At 44.4% G+C, this 26,413-nt stretch overlaps 1 protein-coding gene across 4 annotated transcripts; it reads right to left on the reverse strand.

The window, feature by feature from the left end:
• Positions 1-1,533: 1,533 nt before the first annotated feature.
• DHRS12 (dehydrogenase/reductase 12) lies at positions 1,534-25,921 on the reverse strand. 4 transcript variants are annotated; one of them, XM_015851862.2, is made up of 10 exons: positions 25,802-25,921; positions 25,260-25,393; positions 23,510-23,592; positions 20,250-20,342; positions 19,011-19,092; positions 9,438-9,499; positions 8,653-8,757; positions 8,013-8,103; positions 6,717-6,854; positions 1,534-4,210 (listed from the first exon to the last, which is right to left on the reverse strand). In XM_015851862.2, exons 1-10 carry the CDS (start codon positions 25,855-25,857, stop codon positions 4,071-4,073), a joined length of 984 nt encoding a protein of 327 aa, XP_015707348.2. In that variant the 5' UTR covers positions 25,858-25,921; the 3' UTR covers positions 1,534-4,070. The 4 variants fall into 4 exon arrangements, with proteins under 4 accessions (XP_015707348.2, XP_032297993.1, XP_032297995.1 ...); XM_032442102.1 differs by having other exon boundaries at positions 25,832-25,902; XM_032442103.1 differs by lacking the exons at positions 1,534-4,210; positions 8,013-8,103 and having other exon boundaries at positions 6,737-6,854.
• Between the last annotated feature and the right edge of the window lie 492 nt (positions 25,922-26,413).

Genomic DNA, 26,413 nt, shown 5'->3' on the forward strand with positions numbered 1-26,413 from the left:
ACTTTGCCTTGCTGTTCTTTCTGAATAAACTACCTGGAGGGTTATTTGGATTTAACTCAATGCCCTGTTACCTTGCAGCCTCAGGTCAGACTGGTCATGGCTTAGAAAATGATACAAGCTGAAGGGGAAGCTGGGGAAGAGAGAGAAGCATCTCCCTTTGCTTTTACCTTTAGATCTGTAATGGAGTGATGCAGAGGGCCTGGAGCACCTCTTATGTGAGGAGAGGCTGAGAGAGCTGCTGCTCAGCTGGAGGAGAGGAGGAGGCTCAGCGGGATCTCATTAATGCCCATAAATCCTCTGAAGGGAGGATGCCAGATGTCAGAGCCAGGCTCTGCCAGCAGTGCCTGGTGCCAGGATCAGAGGCCCAGTGCCTTTAGCACTGTCCCTTTGTGAGGAAGAACAGGATCTCCTCTTCAAAATCTCATGAAGTTTGGCAGGAAATATTTGCCCCTCAGCGGTAAACAAACAGCTGTAGTTCTGAGAGTTCAATTTCAGCTATTAACTGTGTGGTTACATGACACTTTTCCATACGTTTTCCCAGTTTGTGGGAATTTTCCATTGCGACTTGTCTTAGAGTTCTGGAGCACCTCCCCTATGAAGGCAGGCTGAGGGAGCTGGGTTTGCTCAGCACAAAGAAGGCTGTGGGGTGAACTCATTGCAGCCTTCCAGTACTTAAAGGGAGCCTACAAACAGGAGGGGAGTCAGCTCTTGACAAGGGTAGATAACAGCAGGACAAGGGGAAATGGTTTTCAGTTGAAGAAGGGAAGATTCAGGTTGCACATCAGGGGGAAGTTCTTTACCATGAGAGTGGGAAGATGCTGGCACAGGCTGCCCAGAGAGGCTGTGGATGCCCCATCCCTGCAGGTGTTCAAGGCCAGGTTGGATGGGGCCCTGGGTAGCCTGGTCTACTGTTACATGTGGAGTTTGGCAACCCTGCCTGTGGTGGGGGGATTGGAGCTTCACGATCCTTGAGGTCCCTTCCAACTCCCTGTCCTGGCACTACCAGTTGATCACAGTCCCCATCAGGATTCAGAAGCCATGAGTTGTGCCAGTGATGAGGTATGAGATTGAGCCTATGAAGGTCTCCCTTTTTTGTCCTTTGTTTTAGTGTTTATCTAACTTCAGCTTTCTGCAGTTTTGCACAATTTTTCCATCCTGTCTTACTCAGTGAGGCATCACTGCAGACGTCAACCAAGTCAAGTACAAATGAGCTATAAGGGGGCAGGGCTGCCCTGGAATGTGAAAAACCCCAGTGATGTGTACAGGTGATACTAAATGGATTTGCTTAGATGCAGGTACAGTTGATGCCATTCACATTAACACAAAGCATCTTGCTGGCTTTTCAGCTATGTACGTCATTTACTCCTCCTGGAAAAGGGAGAAATAAAACCTAACTGGGAACATAACAGCGTTACTGTGGGAGATTCCAGATTTGGTTTCTAATTGCTGACCTGTATTTAATGTTATTTAAAATTGTAAGGGCTCTTAAGCCACAACATCTGTCTCTTTTCTCACATTATAACCAAGCTGTGATTAAAGAAATTTTACAGCTTTATTTCCACCGTAAGCTGCGATTAAAATGAAAAATATAGGATATATTAATAAATTAGTAAAGAATGTGCATTTAGTATATGTTAAAGAGCATTTTGGGTTATTTTATGAGCTATTTAAGTATCATTAAGTCATTAAACTTTTCTCCTGCAGAGCTGTGAAGCAACTTGACTTCAACACTCAAGTATATATTGTTTTTATTAGCTCTGCAGCTACTAGACTGAGAAATGCAGTTGCTACTTAAGCCTTTCAGTCAGGCTTCTGCTTTCAGTAGCTGTAGTTCACAGAATCACGGAATGGCTTGGGTTGGAAGGGACCTCAAAGCCCACTCAGTTCCAACCCCCTGCCATGGGCAGCGCCACCCAGCAGCTCAGGCTGCCCAGGGCCCCATCCATCCAGCCTGGTTTTGTGCGCCTCCAGGGATGTAGGATGACAGGACTCCATCCTGTCATGCTACAATTGTCTTCAAAAAATGCTCTGTCATTCCAAAGATACAGTAATTGACTGAATTGAAAACGGAAATGTCTGACCCATGACTGTGTTCCACCAAATCTTTTGGGAAACTGAATTAAGGGAACATAATGTGTTCCTTGCCCTTCAGCACAGTCTTTAGCTACAGTCATTGTAGAGAGCTCCAAAGAACAACTGTGATATTCATATTTCTAGTTCTTTTGACATACCACACTGATCCATAGCAATGTGTAGAAACAGCAGTGTAATTCTGGGGGGGGGTTGGATGCAGTTTGCCAGCAAGCACAGTTGGCTCAGGAGAAAAACACATCACCACGACTGCTGTTAACAATCTTGGCTTTGCGGTACAGTTGTAATATAAAAGATAAAGATAATCCCACTTGAATGTCTTTGTATGAGCTGGTTGTCTTCACAGTCGTTAGAAAGACACATAAATGTGAGGGTTTCTTAAACTAGATCCATTAAATCACTGTGAAGGAGCCTGTTTTCTCTCTACTGATGTAGAGCGAGAATTCCAATGAATAATTCTGCAGATCAGGTAAGACAAATTCCACCCCGTGTCTGCAAATAAAACAATTCCAGGCAAAATACAACTCTCTTATCAGGAGATGGAGTTCTCTTCTAAAACCCATGCCTCACCATTTTCCCTCTCCCTTCGTATTCCATTCATAATGATGAAGCAATTCCCCAACCTTTCACAGAAATGGCGAGCACGTATGGCTTAGTCTGCTATTTGTTTTCCTGCCTAGAGTCATTTCTCTGCTTCCTGAAGGGGAAGGGATCCAACCATGTCTGGGTGTGGAATGTGTTAAAGCCTCCTACTTCACAGTGTCTTGACATAAACAGGATAATATTCAGTCCTGGCTCCATAAAGTAATGTGGAAAGCATTTGGCAGCGTTCCTAAATTCTTGCTGTTTAAACATGAGGAAGCAGATCATTTCTGCATACCAACACTGATTTATAGAAACCGAAGGCTGTGAAGAATCCTTCCATTTAAACTAAGCAAGCGATGCAAGCATTTCTGCATTCCCAGTAATGCATTTGAGTCCAGTCATCTTCATACACCGAAGGAAGCACCCTATCAAACGCAGTGTTAAAATATCATTTGAAACTTCAAGCATTAAAGGGTTCCATCCCATGGATCATTTGTGTGGCCCTCCCCTGGACGGACACACTCCAACAGCTCCATGTCTCTCCTGTGCTGAGGACTCCACATCTGGATGCAGTACTCCAGGTGAGGCCTCAGCGCAGAACATAGAGACAGGATCATCCCTCATCCTGCTGGCCACTCTGCTTTGGAAGCAGCCCAGGATATGGTTGATTTGCTGGGCTGTGAGGGCCCGCTGCTGGTTCATGGCCACCTTCCCATCCACCCTCAGGTCCCTTGCGGTAGTGCTCCATCCTTACATCCCCCAGTTTGCACTGACAGCAGAGGTTACCACAACCCAGGTGCAAGACCTTGCATTTGGGTTTATTGAACCTCATGAGGTTCTCCTGGGCCCACTGCTCAAGCCTGTCTAGGTCTCTCTCAATGGCATCCTGTTCCCCAGATGTATCAACTGCATCATGCAGCTTGGCGAAATCTGCAAACTTGCTGAGGGTGCACTTGATCCTACTGTTGATTAATGAAGATATTAAAGAGTACCAGTCCTAGTACTGACCCCTGAGGGACACCACTTCTCACTGATCTCCATCTGGACACTGAGGCATTGGTCACCATTCTCTGGGTACAATCCCAGTTCCTCATCCATTGAACTGCCCCCCCATCCAATCCATACCTTTCACTTTGGAGAGAAGAATGCTATGGGGGAATCTGTCTCTTTCCAATTTGGAGAGAAAGCTGTTATGAGGGACTGTGGCCTTTTACTGAAGTCCAGATAGATGACATCAGTGGCTCTTTCCTTGTCTACTGATGCAGTTACACCATCATAAAAAGCAACAAGGTTGGTCAGGCAGGACCTGCCCTTGGTGAAGCCATGCTGGTTATCCCATATCTCCTCCTCCATGTACCTTAGCATAGCTTCCAGGAGCATCTGCTCCATGATATTCAGCAGCACTGAGAGGATACTGCAGAAGTGGATTTAAACTTCTGGGAGAATTCTTCCAGCAGCTCCATTAGCTTCTCCTCATCCCCTGGTGTGCTGTGGGTTCTTGCTAAGGGCAGGTGTGTAGGGACTGGTTGCCTGTCTGGAAGAAAAAAAGCAAAAAATCTTAATGGGTGTATTTATCTACCTCTTCAAGCACAAAAGAGATGTTTCTGCTGTGCTCTGTGTTAGTTATGTACATCTTCCAAACCAGAAATTAATTTCATTTGTTTCCTGGAACCAGAATAACTGCCCTTTCATACAAAAATGACTCAGAGTGGTGAGATCTGCAAATGAGATCTCATTTGCAGATGGATAAAGGAGGGCCTTACTGTGGGGTTTACGCCTGCTGTCACTAGTTTAACTCCTGTTAGACCAGGAGCTTGTGACTGTTCTTAAAGGTAGAAGTTGCATTTTCTGCATCAGGAAGGGTTTTTCACCGTCTCCCAGATAATGCTTCTAGTGCTACACAAATTTCTCAGTTGGGACTTTGTGGTTTGGATCACTTTCTAGCTTTAAAAGCTTACTTTCATCCTTAAAAATAAATGGTTAAATTCTACATGCTCAAGAACTTCTGCTAATTACTCAGCTGCTACTTTTACCACAGTAAAAGATTCTGACCAAACTTGCTCAGTGTGGTACTTTGTCTGGCTTTCCATACCTTGTTCTCCTCACTCACTCTGTGTAAATGCAGCTGTATCACAGTGGATTTGAAGGGAATTTTTCCTCTCAAAAAAGCATGATATCTGGAGCTGAGAAACCTTATGGCAGCGCTCTTAGATGTCTATGAAGCAACTGTGAGAGCACTACTGCAGCACTGTTACTCTACTTATGAAGTCCAAGTTCTGCATTAACCAGCTGAGACCAGAGAATAATCTGTTCCAGCAGCGGGCAGCAGATCTCTCTGAAAACCTATCAGGCTTCCCAGGGGAGCAGAGATGTTTGATCTCTTCAGAGTAAATGCTGTAACTGGCTGCACACAGTGCATAACCTCTGCTCATAGAAACGCAAGGAGAGAGGAAACAGGCAGAGGAACATTCCCTTCTCTGTCACTGAACACAGACCACTCCCTCAGTGACAGGGATGTTTGAAGAAGTTTGTGCTAAAGTTTGGGAACCGTGTGTAAAAGCTGAGCTCAGTATCACAGAGATGCTTCCAGATTTTGGAAGGCAGGGCTCTGTCAGACATTTTTTATGTACCTTGGCAGATGCGGAGAATTCTGATTGTAGGAGTCATGCTCTTTAACCTCCCTTTTCTTTTTTAGTTCGGGAAAAAGAGATGCTGGCTCTAGTTTGCACTCAAAGGGAACACAATAAAAAGGAACAGAGGAAATGGAGGGAAGGTGTTACTGACTCAGGAAATGGCCGTCTAGGACCAGAAGAGAAGGGTCTGTACTGACTCCAGCACATGAAACCCTTTACTGAAGGGTCCAAAGACTTCACACTCTACCCTATGGCTTCCACAGGGCACTGGGTGAGGGAAAAAAACTCTCTGACTTCACACGACACAAAAATTCCCTTGCAATCTTAAGAGCAGTTGTGCCAAAGTTCTCAGGAATCACTACCTACAGCTGAAAAGCCAAGGCACGTTTCCTGTTTACTAAAGCCAGAGTTAGACCAAGGCCAAAAGCAAGAGACTGATGGAATTATGATGCAGAGCGAAAAGAATTGAGCAGAAGTCAGGACCAGCAGGAGGTGACAGGAGTACAAAAAAGGCAACTCCAGTGCTATAGAGAAGAATGGCCAGTTGGGAGTGTCATTTCTGCACACACCACATGAAGACATGGCAAAGGTCAGGTTAAGTATATCAACCCAGTGTGATGCCTGGGAGGGAACAGAAAGGACAAAGTCAACCCAGCTCAAAAAGTCCAAACCTTCTGCATGCTCCAACGAGAAACTCCAGTGAATTGGGATTTGACATCCAACACAGTGTGCAGTGCCTGTAAGCAATTAACCCGAGCTTTGCCTTCTTCCCACTGGACTGACCTGCATCACCATTGAGACATCTATGCTTCCAGCTGCTTCCACTCAGGTGCCTGCCACCTGTCTGAGAGAAGAGGCTCTGGCCTATTTCTTCCATTTATATTCACTATGCTAGTAATGCCAAAAAAGTCACTGCTTTCAGGTCTCTGCCCAGCTTCAGAGAAAGGGAGTTGGCAGTTTCACATGAGCATGGAGAGGTAGGAAGGAAGAGCCTGTCAAAGTGCAGCCAACCCTCAGTGCTCTGTGAGAGGGCTGCCACTTTCCCAGCATCAAAGAAGATGCAGTTTTGGCTGCTGTGATTTACCTTCCCTTGGCGCAGTCCTGCAAGCAGCCAACTTCGCTTAAAACAAACAAAAAAAACCTCCCCTAAGGAAATGTTCTGAAGTCTCAGAGCTGATTTAGAGGGCAAAAGCAGGAACACAACAGTTTAACAGTCTTTCTCAGGACTTTCTCTTCACTTTCTTAAGTGCTCACTTAAACATTTAGTTGTGGAATAAATTTGAGAAACACTTTACCCTTGAAAATCAGCTGCCTGGTCCAGTCTCCATTCCCTTCCAGGCCAGATTAGGATCCTACAGTTGCAGGCAGTTTAACAGTCTCTGTTAATAGGCAACGACAGATTCTTACCTTGGAAGAAGAGGCCACTCGGTAACTTTACAGCCTCAGATGATACTGCCAACCACAGCACTGTATCAGCTCCCTGCGCCTCTGTGCGCAGGCTGTTCTTCATCTTCTGATAGAAGTCTGGCATCGACGACCTCACAGCTAGAGAGAACAATGGGATGGTGGGCTGCCAGGCAAGGCTTTTATGATTAAAAAAATATATGCTTAAAATTGCCATTGTGAGTGTACAGTGAAGGGAAAGCATCTCAAAGATAACGAAAGGAAAGTATTTCCCCATAGCCAGGCACATGGTGACCATGATGGAATAGTGTTAAGCTGACAGATGATCAAGGAGCTCCTTGTTTGGGTCAAATTGCATTGAGAAAAATAGCAGGAGGTGAGAACAGGATCGGTGAGAGGTTTCTGATCCAATTTCAAAGGATTTAAACATGGAGGAAACAGAAATACCAAATAAAACAGGTATTCTGATAGATTTTTAGTTCTTATTTTCACATCCGTTTGAGGAAATCAATTACATCACAGTATTTCAAGATTTTATAGTGAAACTAACTACATATTCAGTGTTTAAACACTGGATTGTTTACATCTTGTATAACAGATGATGATTGAAGGCCGGTCCCCTGCAGCTGTTTGTTTTTAGGGGACTGGATGATCCCTTTATGGTGGCATAACATTAAAGATCACTAGGTTTGGGAACAACAACAACAAAAAACAGATAGTGGATTGCTACTCTGCAGCCCAAGCTGAGGTGTGAGGGGCTGGGAACATATCGTAGAACACAACCCGCGTGCTGGCCCTCCTGCTGAGCACAGCAGTAGTGAACAGCTGCAGCTCAGACAGAGCTGTCTAGCCAAGCACGCTGTTTCTCCATGGCTGTAAATGTTTAGAGGAAAAGCAGAGGAACGAGGCATGCACATGATGCATGCTTGTTTTTCGTACACATCCTCAAAGGCTTACAACATCTGCACGTTGATGCTCGCAGAGGCAGAAGCTGTTTTTGTGTGCTTAACAGTCCTGTTACAAATGTAATTTAGAGGTTAGCTTAAAGCACTGGGGCTTTTCTGTGCATTTGAATGAGGCAGGAATCATCTGCAGCCCTTTATTATTCTCCAGCTCCATGCAGATAGCGAACACCGTGCAGGATAGGACTACCAGGGGGGTACAAAACTACTCTAAGCACCAGTTTAGAGCCAAGAAATGACTGCACCTGCTAGAGCAATTTAGCAGAAAGTCTCTCTTCTGTTTGCTTTTAGACTTGTCTAGAAAAAAAAGGGAGTCTGAGTGTCAAGCAGATGATACCTGGAGTGTCTGCCCAGCCCGGGTGCATAACAGAGAAATGGATGCTTCTGTGAGTTTTTGCCCATTGCTCCGTCAAGACGACCTGCTGTCTCTAGAATAGAGCAAGAACAGCCAGATTAGCATCAAGTCTGACATCCTGTCCACAGCATTTGTTCCCAGGGAAATAAACTACACCATAATATGCTGTATGAGGGCATTTATGTACAGCAGAAATATATCCTTGCTCACCCAGATTGGGTTTAGTGGGTAATTTTGTCAGACCATCATGATCACCATAGCCACAAGCTTATTTTTAAAGGGGTTACACTGCTTTTCCTCACTATTTCTACTTGCTGCAGACTGCAGGGAAAATAAAATAAGCAAACAGAAAGGGATTGTCAGCTAAAGACAGTGTTCCCCACTGAGACTTCAATCAAACCAAACCAAAGTCACGCTCTCCCTGCAAGGCGCTATGCACCACAAGCGCATGACATCAACAGAAGATTATTGCCTGTGCATCTCTGAACAGGTTGGATGCAATGGAAAAGCCACAGTGAACTTTGTGTGTGTGTGTGTTTGTGTGAAGGCTTTGAGCAAAGCAGATGGTATAAGTCACCAAGCAAACAGGTGCTAGGCTTCGTTTCCAAATCCAGCACTGTACCTTGTTCTGAGCATACACCATAGTTCCATCAAACACCCCACTTCCTGACTGCAGGTCAGATATGTTTAGTTTTTGAACTAACATGCCCCCAGAAGAGACGGTTACCTGCAAGCAAATGAATGAAATCAAATGAAAAAGCAAACAACTCCCCAGTGTCATTACTCATGCATTCAATGTGGTCCTCAGGCCACACACTGAAGTCCCTGGGAGCAGGATTCCTCTGCTCATTCCCCACTGTGCTTGTGTTCTTGCTCATATGTGGAGCTTACCTGGAGATACAGTGGAATCATTACTCTTAAAAAGAAATAAACAATTGATTTTCATTCAACACGGTGTCGACTCCATCAAGGAACTCTGTTTTTTCTTTCAAAGTGAAATTGGGAGAAAGAAAGCAGCAAAACAGCACAATTTGTAGTTTATACATTTAGCATTTATATCAGCTGATTAGAAATGAGAGACACTATATAAAACTGAGGAAATTTCGTGTTAGAAATGTACTTTCTGTCTTATTCTAAGTACCAAATACCAGAACCAATAAGGGTTTTTAAGCCTATACTCCCCGTTATTAGTACTTTGCACTGCGCTGCAGGAGATAACCAGCCCCAGGGAAAGAAACAAGGGAAGTTTCCAAAGGAAATATTTTACTCTGCTTTCCAATGAAGGGTTCAGGGCAGCAGGCAAGAACTGGAGAAGGAGCTCATTGATGGCAAAATCCAAAAGGACCCTAGAGATGCTCATGGAATTACAAATAATTACACCACTTTCCAGCAGCATCCCAAACTTACCACTCTGGCGTCAGCTTCTTCTTCCAGGAGGGGCAGCAGGGCAGTTGTCAGAACGTATGTACCTACAAGGAGACAGACACCATCATTAACTTCTCTTTTCAAAAGCTTTCTTTTCTCCCTGCCCCCTATAACCAGCTTCCCTTTATTTCTGCGACTTCATCTGAGCTTCATGATTTTGGTGTTGCGTTACTTACTCTATACATCTTGTCTCAAAAGGCACATCAGTTATTTTACAGGCTTTTATGTCTATCTTACCTATAGAAAAAAACTGCTCCCTACATTCCAGCCATGCCTCTGAAGGCCACATGGCTCGGGTATGGATTTCTCTGAGATAGGTTTACTTGGTGAAACTCATCTGTGTGTTTCCACACTGTGATCGTGTTCAGTTTGCACAATTTGTACAAACAGCACAAATATATTCCATTACAGCTGTCACTATAAGCAGCGAAGTTTGTAATTCAAAGCAGTGCTCATCTGCTGGCACGTTTGGTTCAGACCCACCTAGCGCTGCTTCACCCGCTCCAGCACAACGCAGGGATTTTTGCTTGTTTCTGTCTCTTGCAGATTTTTTTTACCTTTTTTCCCCACTGAAAATGGTGTTTTTAGAAGTTCCACTGCACTCGAGATGAGCCCAGCCCTACTCAGTCTAGCGTTTCTGCATCAAGCACAACACTTCTCTCGTCTCTCCAGAAATGGCTTCAGTTCAACAGCTCCATCTCAGCGATAAATGTGTTTTTTTTCCATCAGCCACCGAGGCCATGTTTTCCTCTACACATGAAGACTTCAGCATGTGTCTTTATAACCCCCCTTCCGCAGAGGCGATGAGATCACCCAGTTAAAATACAGCGTGTTTATAAATATGCTAGCGCAGCTAAACGCGTTACATGCCTGGTGAACAAACTGTTCGGCTCCCCCGTCAGTCACAACAGCCGTCCTTTTTCTCTGTGGCATCAGTGGGACATCCATATGCACATGATATATTTAAAACCCAAGCAGATTAAAATGAAGGCACAGCAGAGGAGGAAATGCAGCCTGCCTGCAGCAGGAAACGCAAGCAAAGGAGCTGTCAGCAAAGCACTGAGAGCCTGTGTGTCCCTAGGGGGACCACAGCCAGTGACATCATGAGGACAAGGGCTATGGCGATTGCACTGGGGACTGCTGCAATTCAGTACAAGCTGAGGGTCTGGATTAGATTCTGATTTGCCATGCATTCTTCAAATGCAAAGTAACTGCATTTCCTGAAGGCTGAGCTGCAATGCACCAGCAATGGCAGTGCTCAGCTCTACTGTCCTGCAGATTGACACTTTTGAGAGGCTTCAGTTTTGTTGGTTAGTTCTAAGGGGATGCAGAGATAAAAGTAATAGGATTGCCTCGTTAACGCTGGGTTTTATTTTGCTTTCCAGCTGGATAAGAGAAAAGTTCAGTGCCAGAAATCCTGCTTATAGCAACTACAGCTCATCAGAAGTTTGTGTGTTTATTTAAAACCACAAAGTCACTGCAGAGCCACTGTCTCCTCTGTTCCATGAGTCTGTGAAGAATTCACTAAACCCCACACAGCCAGAGCATCCGACGTTTTGCCCACTGAGCCATTTGCTTAAGTACTTTGGGGCAGTGTGAAAAGACTTGTTTCAATCCCAATCTCCTCCAGCAGCATCTCCTTCAAGGCCAGGTTGGATGGGGCCATGGGTAACCTGGTCTAGTATGAAATGAAGAGTCTGGCAGCCCTGCCTGTGGTGGGGGTGTGGTGCTTGATGACCCTTGAGGTCCCTTCCAACCCAAGCCATTCTATGATTCTCCAACGCACACAGATGTGTCAGGAGCAAAGCATTCCATCCCTTCTGCTAAAAAATATTCCACCAACTGTTGATCCAGTCTTAAGTGTCCAGACACAAATTCCTTCGTATTTAAAAATAAATACACTTAAATACATTAGATTCATGTTTGCATGGGCTGATCTGTCAGGCTAAACAGCCTGGACAAGAAACTCAGTGGAAAGAGATTAATAAGGTGTTATTATTGGTTGGAATCCGTCATTATCAATTGAAACCTCTGCATTTTTCCCCACGCGGAGCTGGCACATAGCTGGGGAGTCGTGTTCAAACTGATAGGAGCAGTGCTAAAGGCAGGCAGTGCAGACTGTCACAGCCACACACCACATGGCACAGACTGTGCCAAGCACGGCTCTACTGCAGCATGCCGTAATGCAGAAACAGATTTCTAAGGAAAAGGGGAAGCTGCAAATGAATGCTTTGCCTGCCACAGCCCTTACGAAAACATGAATTGCATGAGCAGTGTAAAAATAAAGGAGAACATCTCTTATTTTTAGTACCTTTTTTTCTGAAGAAAACCAAGATTCTAATTCGGTAGAAGAGACGATTCCCCTCCACACTTAAGGAGATCAAAGCAAGATTCAAATAATTTTTTTGCTAATAAAAGATTATTCATATCGACAAGCTGGAGATCTGCCTTTCCATGAGGAACACTGCAACAGCATTCTTTCCAGTATTTGATGGGAGCTTATAAGCAGGAGAGGGAACAACTTTTTATGTGGTCCAACAGTGATGGGACAAGGAGAAATGGCTTTAAATTAAAAGAAGGGAAAATTAGGTCAAACATGAGGAAGAAACTCACTACTCAGAGGGTGGTGAGGCCCTGGCACAGCTGCCCAGAGAAACTGTGAGTGCTCCATCCCTGGAAGCACTCAAGGCCAGTTTGGATGGGGCCCTGGGCAGCCTGAGCTGCTGATGGCACTGGCCATGGCAGGGGCTGAGGACTGGGTGGGCTCTGCCACCATGCAGAGCTCACTCCCCAGTGCCTGCAGCTCCGAAAGAGGAGGTGAAAAGATCCCACTGGGACACAGGGCAACTGGAAGCAGGATGTCTGTACCGGAGCAGCTTGCCTGGATCAAGGCCCATTTCTTGCACGGGACTGCAGGGTGCTCATGGAGAAGAGCAGGCTGCTTGGAATTACTCAGGCAGCATCCCCTCCAGGTTTTTTTTTTTTGCAGTGAAATGGAAGGAGTATTTGCTGTGCCACAGAGGAGCCCAGCAAGATGAAACAGGAGCTTGCTCAGAAGCAGCAGGAATGCAGAAGTAGGTAACTAAGCATTCAGTCTGTCACCCACGTGTCCAGGATTTCACATTACCCTGACTGAACTCTGATGAGGTGAAGAGTCAGTTAGAAAAGCCTATTGTACAAGCTGCAGTCCAGTTCCATGCAATGCGGTCTGACACAGAACTTGCTGGCCACATTTTCCCAAGTAAAAGAGGCTCCTGGGATTGTTGCATAACGCCCTTTTAAAGATAAACATCCTCCCTCCACATTTGGCTTCTTTGTAAGAAATTCTCTAAGTTTTATGCTTTAAAGCTGAGCTCACATAATAGGAAATCACGTATAATACCCTGTAATTCAAATCTTTCCTATAAGGATATGGCTATTCCACCATTACAAATCATTCAAACAACACTGCCATGTGGTATGTAGGTCGCTCTGAAAGTAATGCTTCCTGTTTACTTCCATGGAGACTACAACAGATAAAAAAGAGCACAATAACACTGTATGATAGCATCAATTTGTAGCTACAAAACACTATTTTTCAACAGTCATCATCATTAGCTGCACATTTTCTCCAGCAAGAGCCTGCATGCCATGCTTGTAAAACAACAACACCAACAGAATCATAGAATCATAGAATTACCCAGGTTGGAAAAGACCTTGAAGATCATCAAGTCCAACCGCAGCCTAACCAGAACCCTAACTCTAACAACCCTACACTAAATCATATCCCTGAGCACCACATCCAAACGGCTCTTAAACACATCCAGGGATGGCGATTCAACCACCTCCCTGGGGAGCCTATTCCAGTATTTAAGTGACCCACTGCTTCACAGCTGCTAGGACAGCATTGTTACTTTGCTCCCAAAGCCCCTCTTTCATTGGCCCAAACACATGCAAGTTAGGGGGAGCCAAATCTGGACCATCAGAAGGTCTGGAACATCAGTCAAGCCAAAACTGGCAATATATGAGTCTTAAAGTTCGGTTTCCACAAACACTCAGCAAGGGTCAATGAATGTCAGTGGATGCCATTTCTTTCACAATATCACATACGCACTCCCATATGAAACACCTTTTTGTCAGACTGCCCCTCTGCTGCCACCTGCTGCACAGCAACTAAACGTAATGGAATATGGGAAGCTTCAACCTCTACTGCGGCACCACCACCATCCACCTCTGATATAGTGGGTCAACATAATAACACAGGAGGCATTACTTTTGGAGCAGCCTTCATAGATAGTGTGGTTTGTCAGTCTGTGCATTACACGTGTGGCACTTTTAAACAGAACACACTCTATTCAGGCACACTCCCTCCCAAGTGCAGATCACACTAATGTTTCTTTAAGTTACATGTTTACTCGTACAAAATAAACCCCACATCAAATTGCATCACACCGTGTTGTGTTGTGTTGTGCAATTCCTCCACTTGCTCGGAGATCTTCTCAATTGAGCTGAGTAATTTGATACTGTGTTCTAATTAACAACACCCATTTATAACTCCACGCAGTGAATCCCTCTGTTAAACTGTATGAGCAGTAGTGCAGCCTTTCACAGTCACACAGACAAACCTCACTGATGGAAGCGAAGGAAATGAGGAGCTGTTAGGGAAATAAACATACAAATCATGCACAGAGCTATTAAAAAAATATAGGGTACTGGTTAGGCTGCGGTTGGACTTGATGATCTTCAAGGTCTTTTCCAACCTGGGTAATTCTATGATTCTATAACAAAAATCAGCTGGGTTGCTTCACAAATATCAAACTCAGGCCATGTTTCACATGAGCTGAAGTGGAAGCTAAGGGAACTATGGAAAACCCTTGCTGGAAGACAGCTCTGCACCTTCTTCTAACAGTTAATTCACCTCACCATCTCTACAACAGCACCACTACCTCCTTGCAATGGGCTGAAGTCTACAGAGTATAAGACACAGGTCTTTCCACACAAGGTTAACAAATCTTTCTGAAACAAGAACATGAAATATAAGCAAAACACAGAACAGCCCTAACAGAAAACAGAAAGTAACACTATGAAAGCCAAAATGCTGGTGTTGGAACTTAGTTCCGGTTTGGAAATCAGAAAGATGCCACAGGTGCTTACAGTGAGAGTGGGGCAGGTCTCTCCTCACTAGTGACAAGTGACAGGATGAGGGGAAATGGCCTCAAGTTGCGTCAGGGCAAGTTTAGGTTGGATATTAGGAAGAACTTCTTTACAGAAAGGGTAGTTAAGTACTAGAATAGGATCCCCAGGGAGGTGGTTGAATCGCCATCCCTGGTTGTGTTTAAGAGCTGTTTTGATGTGGTACTTAGGGATATGATTTAGCAGGGGGTTGTTAGAGTTAGGGTACTGGTTAGGCTGCGGTTGGACTTGATGATCTTCAATGTCCTTTCCAACCTGGGTAATTCTATGATTCTATATAGTAACAGTACAAGAATACATACCTATGCCGGCATTACAGATTTCGATTTGACCCCCAAACCTATACTCCAAATTGGCTTATAAAGCAAATTATTGTTTCAGCAGTAAAGTCACTACCTGTCTGTAACATCAAATTAATTCATGATGCAATTACTGTAGGCCCAAGAGTGTTGGTGGATCCTACAATAGTTTTCGCTTGATGTTCTATCTGGCAATTAGCGGTGAATTGCTGGTGAGGTTTTTAATCTGCCAGCATTCAGATAAGGGCAGGCAGCCAGCACCACACTCAGTGGAGTTCTCCATCTTCCTGAGCTCTGCAGTATTATTATGAACACTGCAATTTCAACTGTGGAAAAAAAAAAAAACACACAAAAAGTGTGAGCAAAGTTTTATAGTACAGATTTCAATGGCTCTCTCGTCTGGTTAAAATGAGTTAAATAAACTGCCTTGCTTTTCCTACATCCCAGGCTTAAAAGAAAGGAGAAAATAAAAAAGCACAAGCTGACATTGTTCCTTGACCTGGTTATCTTTTCAAGCCTTCAATTTATGCAGTTTCAAGTGAGAGCCATCCCTGAGCCTGTTTCCCGAGTATCAGATCAGGAATGAGGATTTTAGTGCACTGTCTCTGAGGGGCAATTCCACCACACTAGGCAATAACAGAGAGTGCATGGGAAGAGCTAATGAACATGAAAGACAAAACAAAGGTCCACATTTGCCTTGAATTACAAAGCTCAGCTCAATAACGGTTCCTCTGTGTCCTGGGAACCTAGAATTCAGTACAGCTAGTAGATTTACAACTACATTCCACTTTACCTTTTTATGTAGCGCCTCTCATCTCTCAGACTCAAAACTCAGTAAATTGGTATCACAGGCTCCTTCACACAGGTACGACTGTCTGCAAAGATCAAGACTGACCTCATGGCTGCCATCCAAGCTGCCTGACCTCCAAGTAGTTCAGTCAGTCTGACAGCGAATGCTGGCACATATGAGACCCATTTAAGTATGGTTGATGTGGAGGGAAGAGACTGAAAAATACTCAGTCAGGTTAGGCAGCTTGTCACAGATGGGCTGCGCATCTTATTTCTTGTGGTCCTAGCATCTTATTTCCTCTGGCCCTAGCCCCTTTTTGCACATAGAGTAACTGTATACAGCTTTATTATTGCAACAAGAGAGCACAGGAGGTTTCATTAGACTGAGAAAGACACGCTCACTGGGAGCACCACTTATTTACCCCTGAGTGTGTTCTAGCATCCCCTTGGCTGTTAAGTAGCAATAAAACGTAATGTATATGCTTCTTCTCCATGACAAGCAAGATGTGTCGAGTAAAAGTAAAGTGAGGAGGACAATGAAACAAAGAAAACAGGGACTGTTTCAGCTAAATTTCTAGTGCTTCAAAAGGAATGGATTTCTGTTGCTTCCACTTGCAAACCAACACCAATAGATGTTGTATTGTTTTTTTCCCCCCAAATGACTGAGTACTATTGGTTTGAATGGCCTTTGTTTGGGGTGAGAGAACTTAAAAACTGTTGGCATTTTCATACACTTCTCCCACCTGTCTAATTGTAGAATCACAGAATGGTTTATGTTGGAAGGGACCTTAAAGCCCATCCATTTCCAGCCTAGCATGGGCAGTGCCACCCAGCAGCTCATGCTGCTCAAGGCTCCATCCAACCTGGCCTTCAGTGCCTCTAGGGATGGGGCACCCACAGCTTCTCTGGGCAGCTGTGCCAGGGCCTCACCAACCTCATTTCTTTCTAATATCTAACTTAAATCCCCCCTCTATTAATTTAAAGCCATTGTCCTTTGTTCTATAACTATCAAGACCATGCAAAAAGTCATTCCCCTTCCTGCTTGGAAGCTCCCTTTAAGTACTGGAAGGCCACAATGAGGTTTCCCTACAGCCTTCTCTTATTATTAACATATTCTAATTAGAATTATTATTCTAATATTCTAATTATTATTAACATATCCATCTTAGCTATCAGAGGGTTTATACATTCGCTTTTGCCCACTCTGTCCAAGAAAGGATGATCAATTAGAAATGAACTCTAACACTCATTATGCAAAATACCTGAAAACACTTTGAATTTAAAAGCTTCCCAGCATTTTAGGCACCTAAATGAGCAATCCTAGAGCTTACATAAAAGTTAATCAGATATCAGATACAGAACTAACAGGCTATGCTCTGTATCTAAAGCGTTTTATAGCTAATTCTTGCATTCTTAGATAGCTGCAACCTACGCATTCCTTTATTAGACCTGAGCTAAGATTCAGGGTAGAAACAAATAGTCAAAGAAAGGTGAAAGGAACACTCTGCATGTGAAGTTCTGAGAAAGAAAAACAGTATTAATAATGTTCTTATTCTACAGAAATCAGGCAATCACAAGTTACTGCTTCTATTGCCAACAAGAGAGGGACAACTGCAGATGTTAAAACAGGCCAGGCTTCAGGTTTTCTGAGGATAAAAGCAGGGAGGGGAATTCAGTTTGTCCTCTCTGATGACATCCTGGTTTATAGCCAACCCATATAGCTGCCATGCCCAAGGTTTTCTCTGGGAACCTGTCACAGATACTTCTCCAAAGTAAAGTATGCCCAGAGGTACACAGTACTCAGGGAAATGATTTAACACAGCATCTGCTCTGATACACGTTATTCCATACCACCTTCTTCTACTGTGACTCTGACAGGAATGATTTATTATCTCATCTCTAACCTTGAAGAAAACACTGGCACTCTAGATAGCATTGGTCCCCCATGCATGCTTGGTGTGCAAGAACAGAAACGTTCCCTTCCACATCAGCCAAGTCCCACTCTATTCTAAAGCTTCAGAAGATAATCCTTACTGTTGCCAAGAGAACCAGCCTAGGCAGACAACCCACTCCTCCTGAAGTTGGACAGCAGAGGATGACTCCCTTGCTATACCCCATCTGCTCAAATGTACAGCCACCTCCCTGACCTTCTTACACACTCAAGCAGCAAGTGACACACAAATGACTAAAGAAGATAGGACGAGGGGAAATGGCCTCAAGTTGTGCCAGGGCAAGTTTAGGTTGGATGTTAGGAAGAACTTCTTTACAGAAAGGGTAGTTAGGTACTGGAATAGGCTCCCCAGGGAGGTGGTTGAATCGCTATCCCTGGATGTGTTTAAGAGCCATTTGGATGTGGTGCTCAGGGATATGATTTAGCAGAGGGTTGTTAGAATTACGGTACTGTGGTTAAGCTGCGGTTGGACTTGATGATCCTCAAGGTCTTTTCCAACCTGGGTAATTCTATGATTCTATACATAGCGACAGAAGATAATACTGGCACTTTGCTAGTTCAGTGCAATCATAACTCATCTTCCTCTACCATATTTGTGCAGCTTTATCCTGCTGTATATTTCTAGTGAGGCTGATTTACAGAACTCGCTGCATCTACTTGTGTGATAGAATCTGATTCAAGTCATGTACTCTCACAGCTCCTCAGCAATTCACACCTTTTCCATGGCTCTTAGGGGAGAACTTTGCACTTTGCTTACCATCTCCTCTGCTTGTCTTCATCTCTTTCTTCCTTGTTTCCTTTAATTTAACCCTCTTGTACCCCCACCATGCAGTTTACCAGATATGCCCCTTATATTTGGGGTGTGAAGAATGACTCAGAACTGCTCAATCACTTGACTAGGAGTTATGTCCTGTTGTGTAGGGCACTACAGAAGGTACAGCCTTCCTATATAGTGTGGACTATATAGGACTGCTCAGGCCTACTGAAACATACAAATGTGCTCAGAGCTTTAATCAAGCCACAGGAGCACACTGATTACACAGACTGTCATTTGCAACACTGCTTGGAACAAAGCTTCATATCACATTTCAGAAACAATTTAATTCTTATCTGCATTTGACCACTGCTGCTATGATAAATAATGGTAATGATATGAAAAAAGCCGAAAAGCTGAGAAATTCAGATAGGACACTCCACACAAGCTGCAATATTTCTTCTTTTACTTTCATATTTCTCCCCTTACACAGCAATAGTACGATCCCTCTTAGAGCAGGAAGAACCAAGCTGTAAATATACAATTCAAGCATAAGTATCATTGCTCAGAATTAGGCCCACAATACTCACCCAAGGTGTTTGTTGCAAAGTTCTTCTCAAGTCCATCTTCAGTCAACTCTCTGTTGTTCACCATACACCCTGCATTGTTAATCTGTAAAACAACTCCTGTAAACAAAAACAATCTAGACTGACGTCTACAAACAAAACTAACCATACAGGCAAATCATGATAGTTTGATTATTTTTTTTTTTGGCACAACAACACAATGTTACAAACTGTTTCTATAAGTCATGCTATTCCAGCTCAAATGACTGTAAATATTTTTCACAAAAGAAAGGATTTTCAGAGAAATGGATTGGTACTAAAAGTCAACCATCATAGTGCCTTACTCCATGTTTTAAAATCTCTTCTTGCAGAAGTAACATGCAGGTTGCAGAGCCCAGATATTAGGACAAATAAGCAGTGTAGTATGTTAATCTCATCAGAGAGACCCCATTGGTGCTACGTGGTGATGTACTCTCAATTAGACTTGCCTCTCATTAGACTTCTTTACAGAAAGGGTAGTTAAGTACTGGAATAGGCTCCCCAGGGAGGTGGTTGAACCACCATCCCTGGTTGTGTTTAAGAGCCATTTGGATGTGGTGCTCAGGGATATGATTTAGTGTAGGGTTTTTAGAGTTAGGGTTCTGGTTAGGCTGTGGTTGGACTTGATGATCTTCAAGGTCCTTTCCAACCTGTGTAATTCTATGATTCTATAATTCAATGGCTTTAAACTAAAAGAGGGGGAATTTAGGTTAGATATTAAAAAGAAAGTCTTCACTGTCAGGGTGATAAGCAACTGAAACAAGCTGCTCAGAGAAGCTGTGGATGCCCCATCTCTGGAGGTGTTAATGACCAGGCTGGATGGAGCTCCAGGCAGCCTCATCTAGTAGGTGTCCTGCCAATGGCAGGTTGGGTTGGACTACATGAGGAAGGCATTGCTCTCTGCCATATTTTTGTTTAGGGAAACACGAATAGCCTGAATATGCAACCTGGAGGCCACAAAGTTATCAGTAATAGAAGTGAAACAGAAAATCTGCAGTGAGAACTTCAAAAGATGCACCTAAAAATTACTGCACTTCTCTCTTTTTTCTGTCATATCTGTGTACATGAACTCAGAATGGACAAAAGCAAATGGACCGTGGAGACTTCAGTAGCAATACTTATAGAACACTAAGCACAGAACTGCAAAATCTGGACTGTCTGCTGGCTAAGTTCAGAGGATGGGCGCTCCAAAGATAGACACATGATTTAAGTACGCAGACTTACCAATACATTCAATTTATGCTCATTTTTGAACTTTTCAGCAAACTTCCAGACTTCTTTGGGGTTAGAAATATCCACGATATGCAAGAAGATATTCTAAATGAAGAAAAGTAAGTTACAATCAACATGGATAGTGAATAGGTCCACACTGCTTGCTCAGGGTCATGGCACCAACCCCAAGCACTTTTCTGTAGAGCTGTTTTCCAGTCAGTCAGTCCCAGGCCATATTACTCTGGGATCACTGCACTCCTAGGCAGGATTGCTCTTGGTGATCATGATGAGGTTCATGTCTGTCCATTTTCCCACCTGTTAAGCTTCTCTGAATAGCACCTTTACTCTCCAGCTCCCCACAAACTGAGGCTATCTGCAATCTCATAAAGATTACACTTGATCTACTTATCCAGATGTCAATAGAGGCATTAAACTCTTGCCCCAGTATTGACCTGTGAGGAATGCCACTAATAACTGCTCATCGGATCAGCTCTGTATTGTCGACTGCTACTTTCTGAGCCTAATGGCCCAAACAGTTTTCCACCTGTCTCATTGTTCACCGGTTCAAACCACATTAACAAGTGACAAATCTCTCAAGACATCGAGACAGTAGGCAGACACCTCCATCCCCCACAGGAGGGAGCCTCCAGCCATTTTCACCCACTCTTCTTCCTGGTGCCAACCCGAGTTCAAGCTCAGCTGGCTTCAAAGCCTCTCCTGACAGAGCTTGTTCTTCCCCATCTGTTAACATGGCACTATCCTGTAAATGAACATCTGTAGGCTGAGAACAATCCTGTCTTCTACTGCCAGCATTCACAAATGCCCAGTCTTCCCCATCTTAGGAGCCTCCATGCACTTACTGATTCGAGGATAGGCCCTAGCTGTCCACCCTTCCACAGAGGTGAGCTGTCCACCTCCTGTTTCCTCCCGCTAAGGTTATGCAAGTTGCTCCATGTCCAGCAGATGCTTCATTGGGCGGCCCAGCACCTTGGCCATAGCAGAGCCCAACTGATGAGGACCCCACTGTGCTCTGCCTCGCGCTCAGAGAAAAGTACTAATCACTCCCTGTGGCACAGCACCCATATATCACTCCTCTGGAGCAGGGCAGAAGAGCAAACCTTCAGGTACATCGCTGTGCCCACACCACTATTTTTAAGCAGAGTATTGAGTGCTTTCTGCAACCCCTTCCCACACTAAGCGCTGCATGAATTGCTATGTCCCTTTCAGTCGACCCTTGTTTTGAAATGCTATGGGCAGGGATGTGAACACAGTAAAAGAAAAAAGGAAAGGCTTGACATGAGAGTAAAGTTACAATCCCATTTGATATAGCTAAGAATTTTCTCATCATAATGCTCATTTCTCAACAAAAAACTTGACACTTCTGTAGGTTCTAACCAGATACCTCTCTAAGAGCCTTCTACTTTTAGAGCCACTGTAACTAACTACTGCAACAGAAGAGTAGGAGATTTGGGGGCAGATGTTCAATATTACAAGTGATTTCAGAGACTGAAAAAGACCTAAATCAACACTTATCTGTTGAAGACTGTCACAGTGCCTCAGAAAAAGAACTCACAAATCTGTTGCCTATAAAAGTCCTTCATGGTAGCAAAGTCATTCTCAAAGTGAGATCTAATCACCATGAGTAGATCTACTTAGAAAATCAGGAGGCCTTCCTAGTTTCCAGGTCAAGGTGCAGGTGCCTGTCAAGTAATAACTCTTCTGAAACCTGAACCTGAAAGGTTCTTACAGTGAGAGAGGGGCAGGTCTCTTCTCACTAGTGACAAATGACAAGACAAGGGCAAATGGCCTCAAGTTGCGCCAGGGCAAGTTTAGGTTGGATATTAGGAAGAACTTCTTTACAGAAAGGGTAGTTAAGTACTGGAATAGGCTCCCCAGGGAGGTGGTTGAATCGCCATTCCTGGATGTGTTTAAGAGCCGTTTGGATGTGGTGCTCAGGGATATGATTTAGTGTAGGGTTTTTGGAGTTAGGGTACTGGTTAGGCTGCGGTTGGACTTGATGATCTTCAAGGTCTTTTCCAATCTGGGTAATTCTATGATTCTATAATTCTCAGCATTGAACCCCGGCACGTTTTGCTATGGAAACTGGAAACAAATCTCTGGCACATATTACAACAGGATCTCTGTCCAGATAATCAGGAAGAGTAAGTCAGGTCTGCATGTACCTTGTCAAGTTGCAGATAAAAGTATTTTATTATCTCCCTGGATTGCTTCTGAATGGCTACTTAGAAAGAAGGGATGTTCTTGTGGACTCCTTATAAAAACAACTCCTCCCAGTGCAGGCACATGTCCTGCAGGGACTCTTGTACAGCTCATCTAATGCTTCAACAAATGCTCCTCTCTATACAAGACCCCTGGTCACACACAGGTTCTACAGTGCCCTCATATTCTTCCATGACTAGAGAAACTACATTGTAGTCTACCAAAACTCAGTATGCAGTAGATGTGCTGCATTTAGAGGAAGAATACTATTTGCCTGGAGTTTTGTTTCACCACATAATAGAACACAGAACATGAAGGAACCCCCAGAGGTCATGAAACTCACCCCTCTGCCCAGGCTGACTGACTGCAGCTAGAAAAGAAAGTAACACATATAATCATCAGTTCTTTTATAACTCTATCTTACTATAGTCAGGGGACCATGCTTTTCTAGACAGTCAGAGAGTATTTCTACATGAGGACTGATCTGATTCACCTCCATTAAAGAGCAGAAGTGCCACACTTGGGAGCTGAAACTAAAAAGCACAGATTATTCAATAAGGTATCTCTAACCACAAAAAGTCTTCACCATGTTTGACACCCGTTAAACACTACTACAGGAATCAAAATAGTGTGTTTGAAAGCCAAGGCCCTGCTTAAAATGAAGACAGATCTCCATCCAACGTACAAAGACACTGGCTCCACTTCTCCACAAGCACACCCTCTAGAATAATTACCAAAGCAACACTGACAGCTACGGAGGTGTACTGCAGATTGATATATGCAGAAGCAAAAAAGATCTCTAAGAGAAAGTGGGAGATAAGATGCTGCGAGAAAAAAAGAGACAGAAAAGTCTATAAGGATAAAATTAGGACCACATACATGAGGCAGGAAAGGCATCCTTAGCAAATCAAGACTTCATTATTCAGATCCAGAAAACCTCCAACGCCATAAATGGTATTGCAAGAGTGTTGTAATGAATTGACTTTTAAAATCCTCAGCAATGTAATAAGGAAAAGTAGGTAGAACATCATAAAACACAACAACAAACTTACCTGATTGCCTGTTTCTGTCACTATTTCTCCTTTGGCTTCCTCAGCTCGTTCCTTATTGCGGCAAACCAGGTGAACCGTGCCACCTCGTGGATTTTAACAAGAAACACATTAGACATTTAATTACTAAATACATCAGAGGGGCATAGAGAAAGAGCCAGAAAGTGACTTCCAATTTGCAGTTGTTCTTTTGGGGTTAGTTTTTTATACAAATCAGAAGGAATGAGAAACCTTCTGTGACTGCTTCCCATCTGTGAGAAATCTGTAGTGCGCCAGTAGCAGTGGCCACCCTGGAATACTGTGGGGATTTAGGTGCCTTCCTGCCTTCCTACCACCTTTTCTACAGAGCTACTCAGGACAAGGGTCTTCTCCAAGGACTGGATATGTATCATGACCTAATAGCTTAGCGACACTAAAGAGAACCTTCAAAAACAGCACTGAAATATAAGCAGACGTCACTCTTATTTTTATTGTTTGCATTCCTTAATCATTACAATAAATTTGTTAATCTCACTTACAAGAACACTTGTACTCCTTAGTTTAATCTACTGTTACAGGTGTTTTAGGGGTTCCTAGCAGTCCATTGCTGGAAGGCTTAAGCAATGGAATCTCAAGAGTCCTGATGAAAGCAATCAGAACCCAAATGCAGACCATTCCACTGACTACAGCACAGTCGGGCACTAAGCATATACAGACCAGAATGAAAGACAATCTTTGCCTCAGTGAGGGTAGATTTCATGAGTGAGAGAACAGACAAGCATCAGAACAGGCAGTTTCCAACGCTCATCAGTCAAGCCATTCTCTCAGTGACTGTAGGCTTCACTGCACAAAGGAGGGCTTTAATGAGATCTTAAGGCAGCTGAGAATGTGCAGATGTTTAAAGAGCTCTTCCCAAAGCACAAGGGACTGCACAAGTACTGTGCTTGTATGAATAAAACACACAGAGGAAGTGGCTGGACTTTCAGCTGATTGGAAACATGGTAAGGTCCCAGAGGCGGGTTTGAAAGGCTCTGAATATGAATGTTTTCTCTTGAACTCATACAAAAATGGGATCAGGAGTTCCTTCCTGACTTAAGTGATTAAGTCAATTTAACTTTATATGCACAACCATGCCCTAGAAAAGCATCAGGCAAGAAGTATGAACCCAACGTTATTCTTTGGGCTCAAATGTAGATGTAATCACCAAATCCTGTGTACCTCTTCCAGGTCTGACATGCAGGGACTAGAAAGGTGATTGTCCCTCTGTACTCTGCACTGGTGAGGCTGTACTTCAAGTGCTGTGTTCAACTTGCAGTCATTCACTATGAGAAAGACACTGAGGCCCTGGAGTGTGTCCCAAAGAAGGGTAACAAAGCTGAGCAGGGTCTGGAGCAAATATCTTATGGGGGGTGGTCAGGCACAGGACCAGGCTGCCCAGGATGGTGGTGGAGTCACCATCCCTGGAGGTGTTTGAGAAAAGCATCGATGTGGCACTGAGGGATATGGTTTGGTGGTTATGATGGCGATGGGCTGACACTTGGGCTTGATCATTTTGATGGTCTTTTCCAAACTAAATGATTCTATGCAACATCTGGTGGGCAGCTCCATTTGTAAGCACAACAGTCACCAGGCAAAGCAATAAAGCTATTATGCATAATGACTGTAGAGGGAACCTAAGATCAATCATATACTGGTATTGACTCTTTATCTGTGTTGGAATCCCAACCTCACTCCACTCCTCTTCCCTGCAGCCCGGGGTGCTGCCCTGGCTCACCTCTCCGTGCTATCTCCTTGGCTGCAGCCTTGCCAATGCCGCTGTTGGACCCAGTGATCAGAAAGGATCTACCAGCCACATCCACCTCCAGATCTGCTGGGTCGAAGCTCTTGGAAGCAGACTCATAGCCACTCCTAGATAAAAACAGACACCTGTGAGAAGCCAGAAGGCGGCAGTTCCAAAACAAGGACAAAAAACCAAAGGGTGGGTTGAAAAGGGCTTTTCCTCCACGGCCCACAGTGCCACAGTGTGGAGCAACTTAGGAGGCAACTCAAAACATTCCATGTGGGAGCTGAGGGGGCTCAGGCGGACCCTCCCTGCACTGAGGGAGCTCAGGGCAAGGATGGCTGTTCAAAGCTATCTCAGGCGCTGAAATTCGCCCGATTTGCAGGGCAGGCTTCCATTAATGGAGAAAATAAAGGCGGAAAGCCTTGAAATAGTGAACACCCACAAACATACGCGCGCACCCCGAGCACCGCCCCGCCTCCCCACAGCGCCCGCCCCGCGGCACAGCCCGCTCTCGGTGGCGGTGGCCCCGCTACCTCGTGTACTCCCGCAGCCCCTTCACGAACCACACGACGTTGCGATACCAGGACATGGTGCTGCCGCCACCACCATGGAGCTGGTCCCGCCTCTGTCTTACGTAAAGTGCCCGGTTCAGCCCTGCCCGCCGTTGGGTCAGAGCCCGGGGCAGCCCCGCCCGGCCCGGCGCCATTACGGGCTGTGAGCGAGGGGGTTGTGAGGGATGGTGACTACTTCAGCGGTCTGATGGGTTTGTTTGTTGGTTCTTTAATTCTCCTGCTCCCTCAGCCTTTCTTCGTTAGAGAGGTTCTCCAGCCCTCTGATCGAGGCTCTCTTTTGGACCCACTCCTGTGCTGAGGTGCACTCAATCCCATAGTTTATGTCATTTGTAAAGATAGCAAAGAGTACCAGTCCCAAGGTGGACCCCTGGGGCTCAGTTCCAGCCTCCAAGGGAACTTATTCCCAGGAGGGGAGTAAACTCTTCGAAAAGGCTGATAATAGCAGGACTAGGGAAAATGGTTTTAAGTTAAAAGAAGGAAGATTTAGGTTGGATGTTAGGGGGAAGTTCTTTACTAGGAGAGTGGTTAGGCCCTGGAACAGGCTGCCCAGTGAGGTTGTGGATGCCCCGTCCT

Source organism: Coturnix japonica, chromosome 1, assembly GCF_001577835.2.
Source record: "Coturnix japonica isolate 7356 chromosome 1, Coturnix japonica 2.1, whole genome shotgun sequence".
Classification (NCBI taxonomy): domain Eukaryota; kingdom Metazoa; phylum Chordata; class Aves; order Galliformes; family Phasianidae; genus Coturnix; species Coturnix japonica.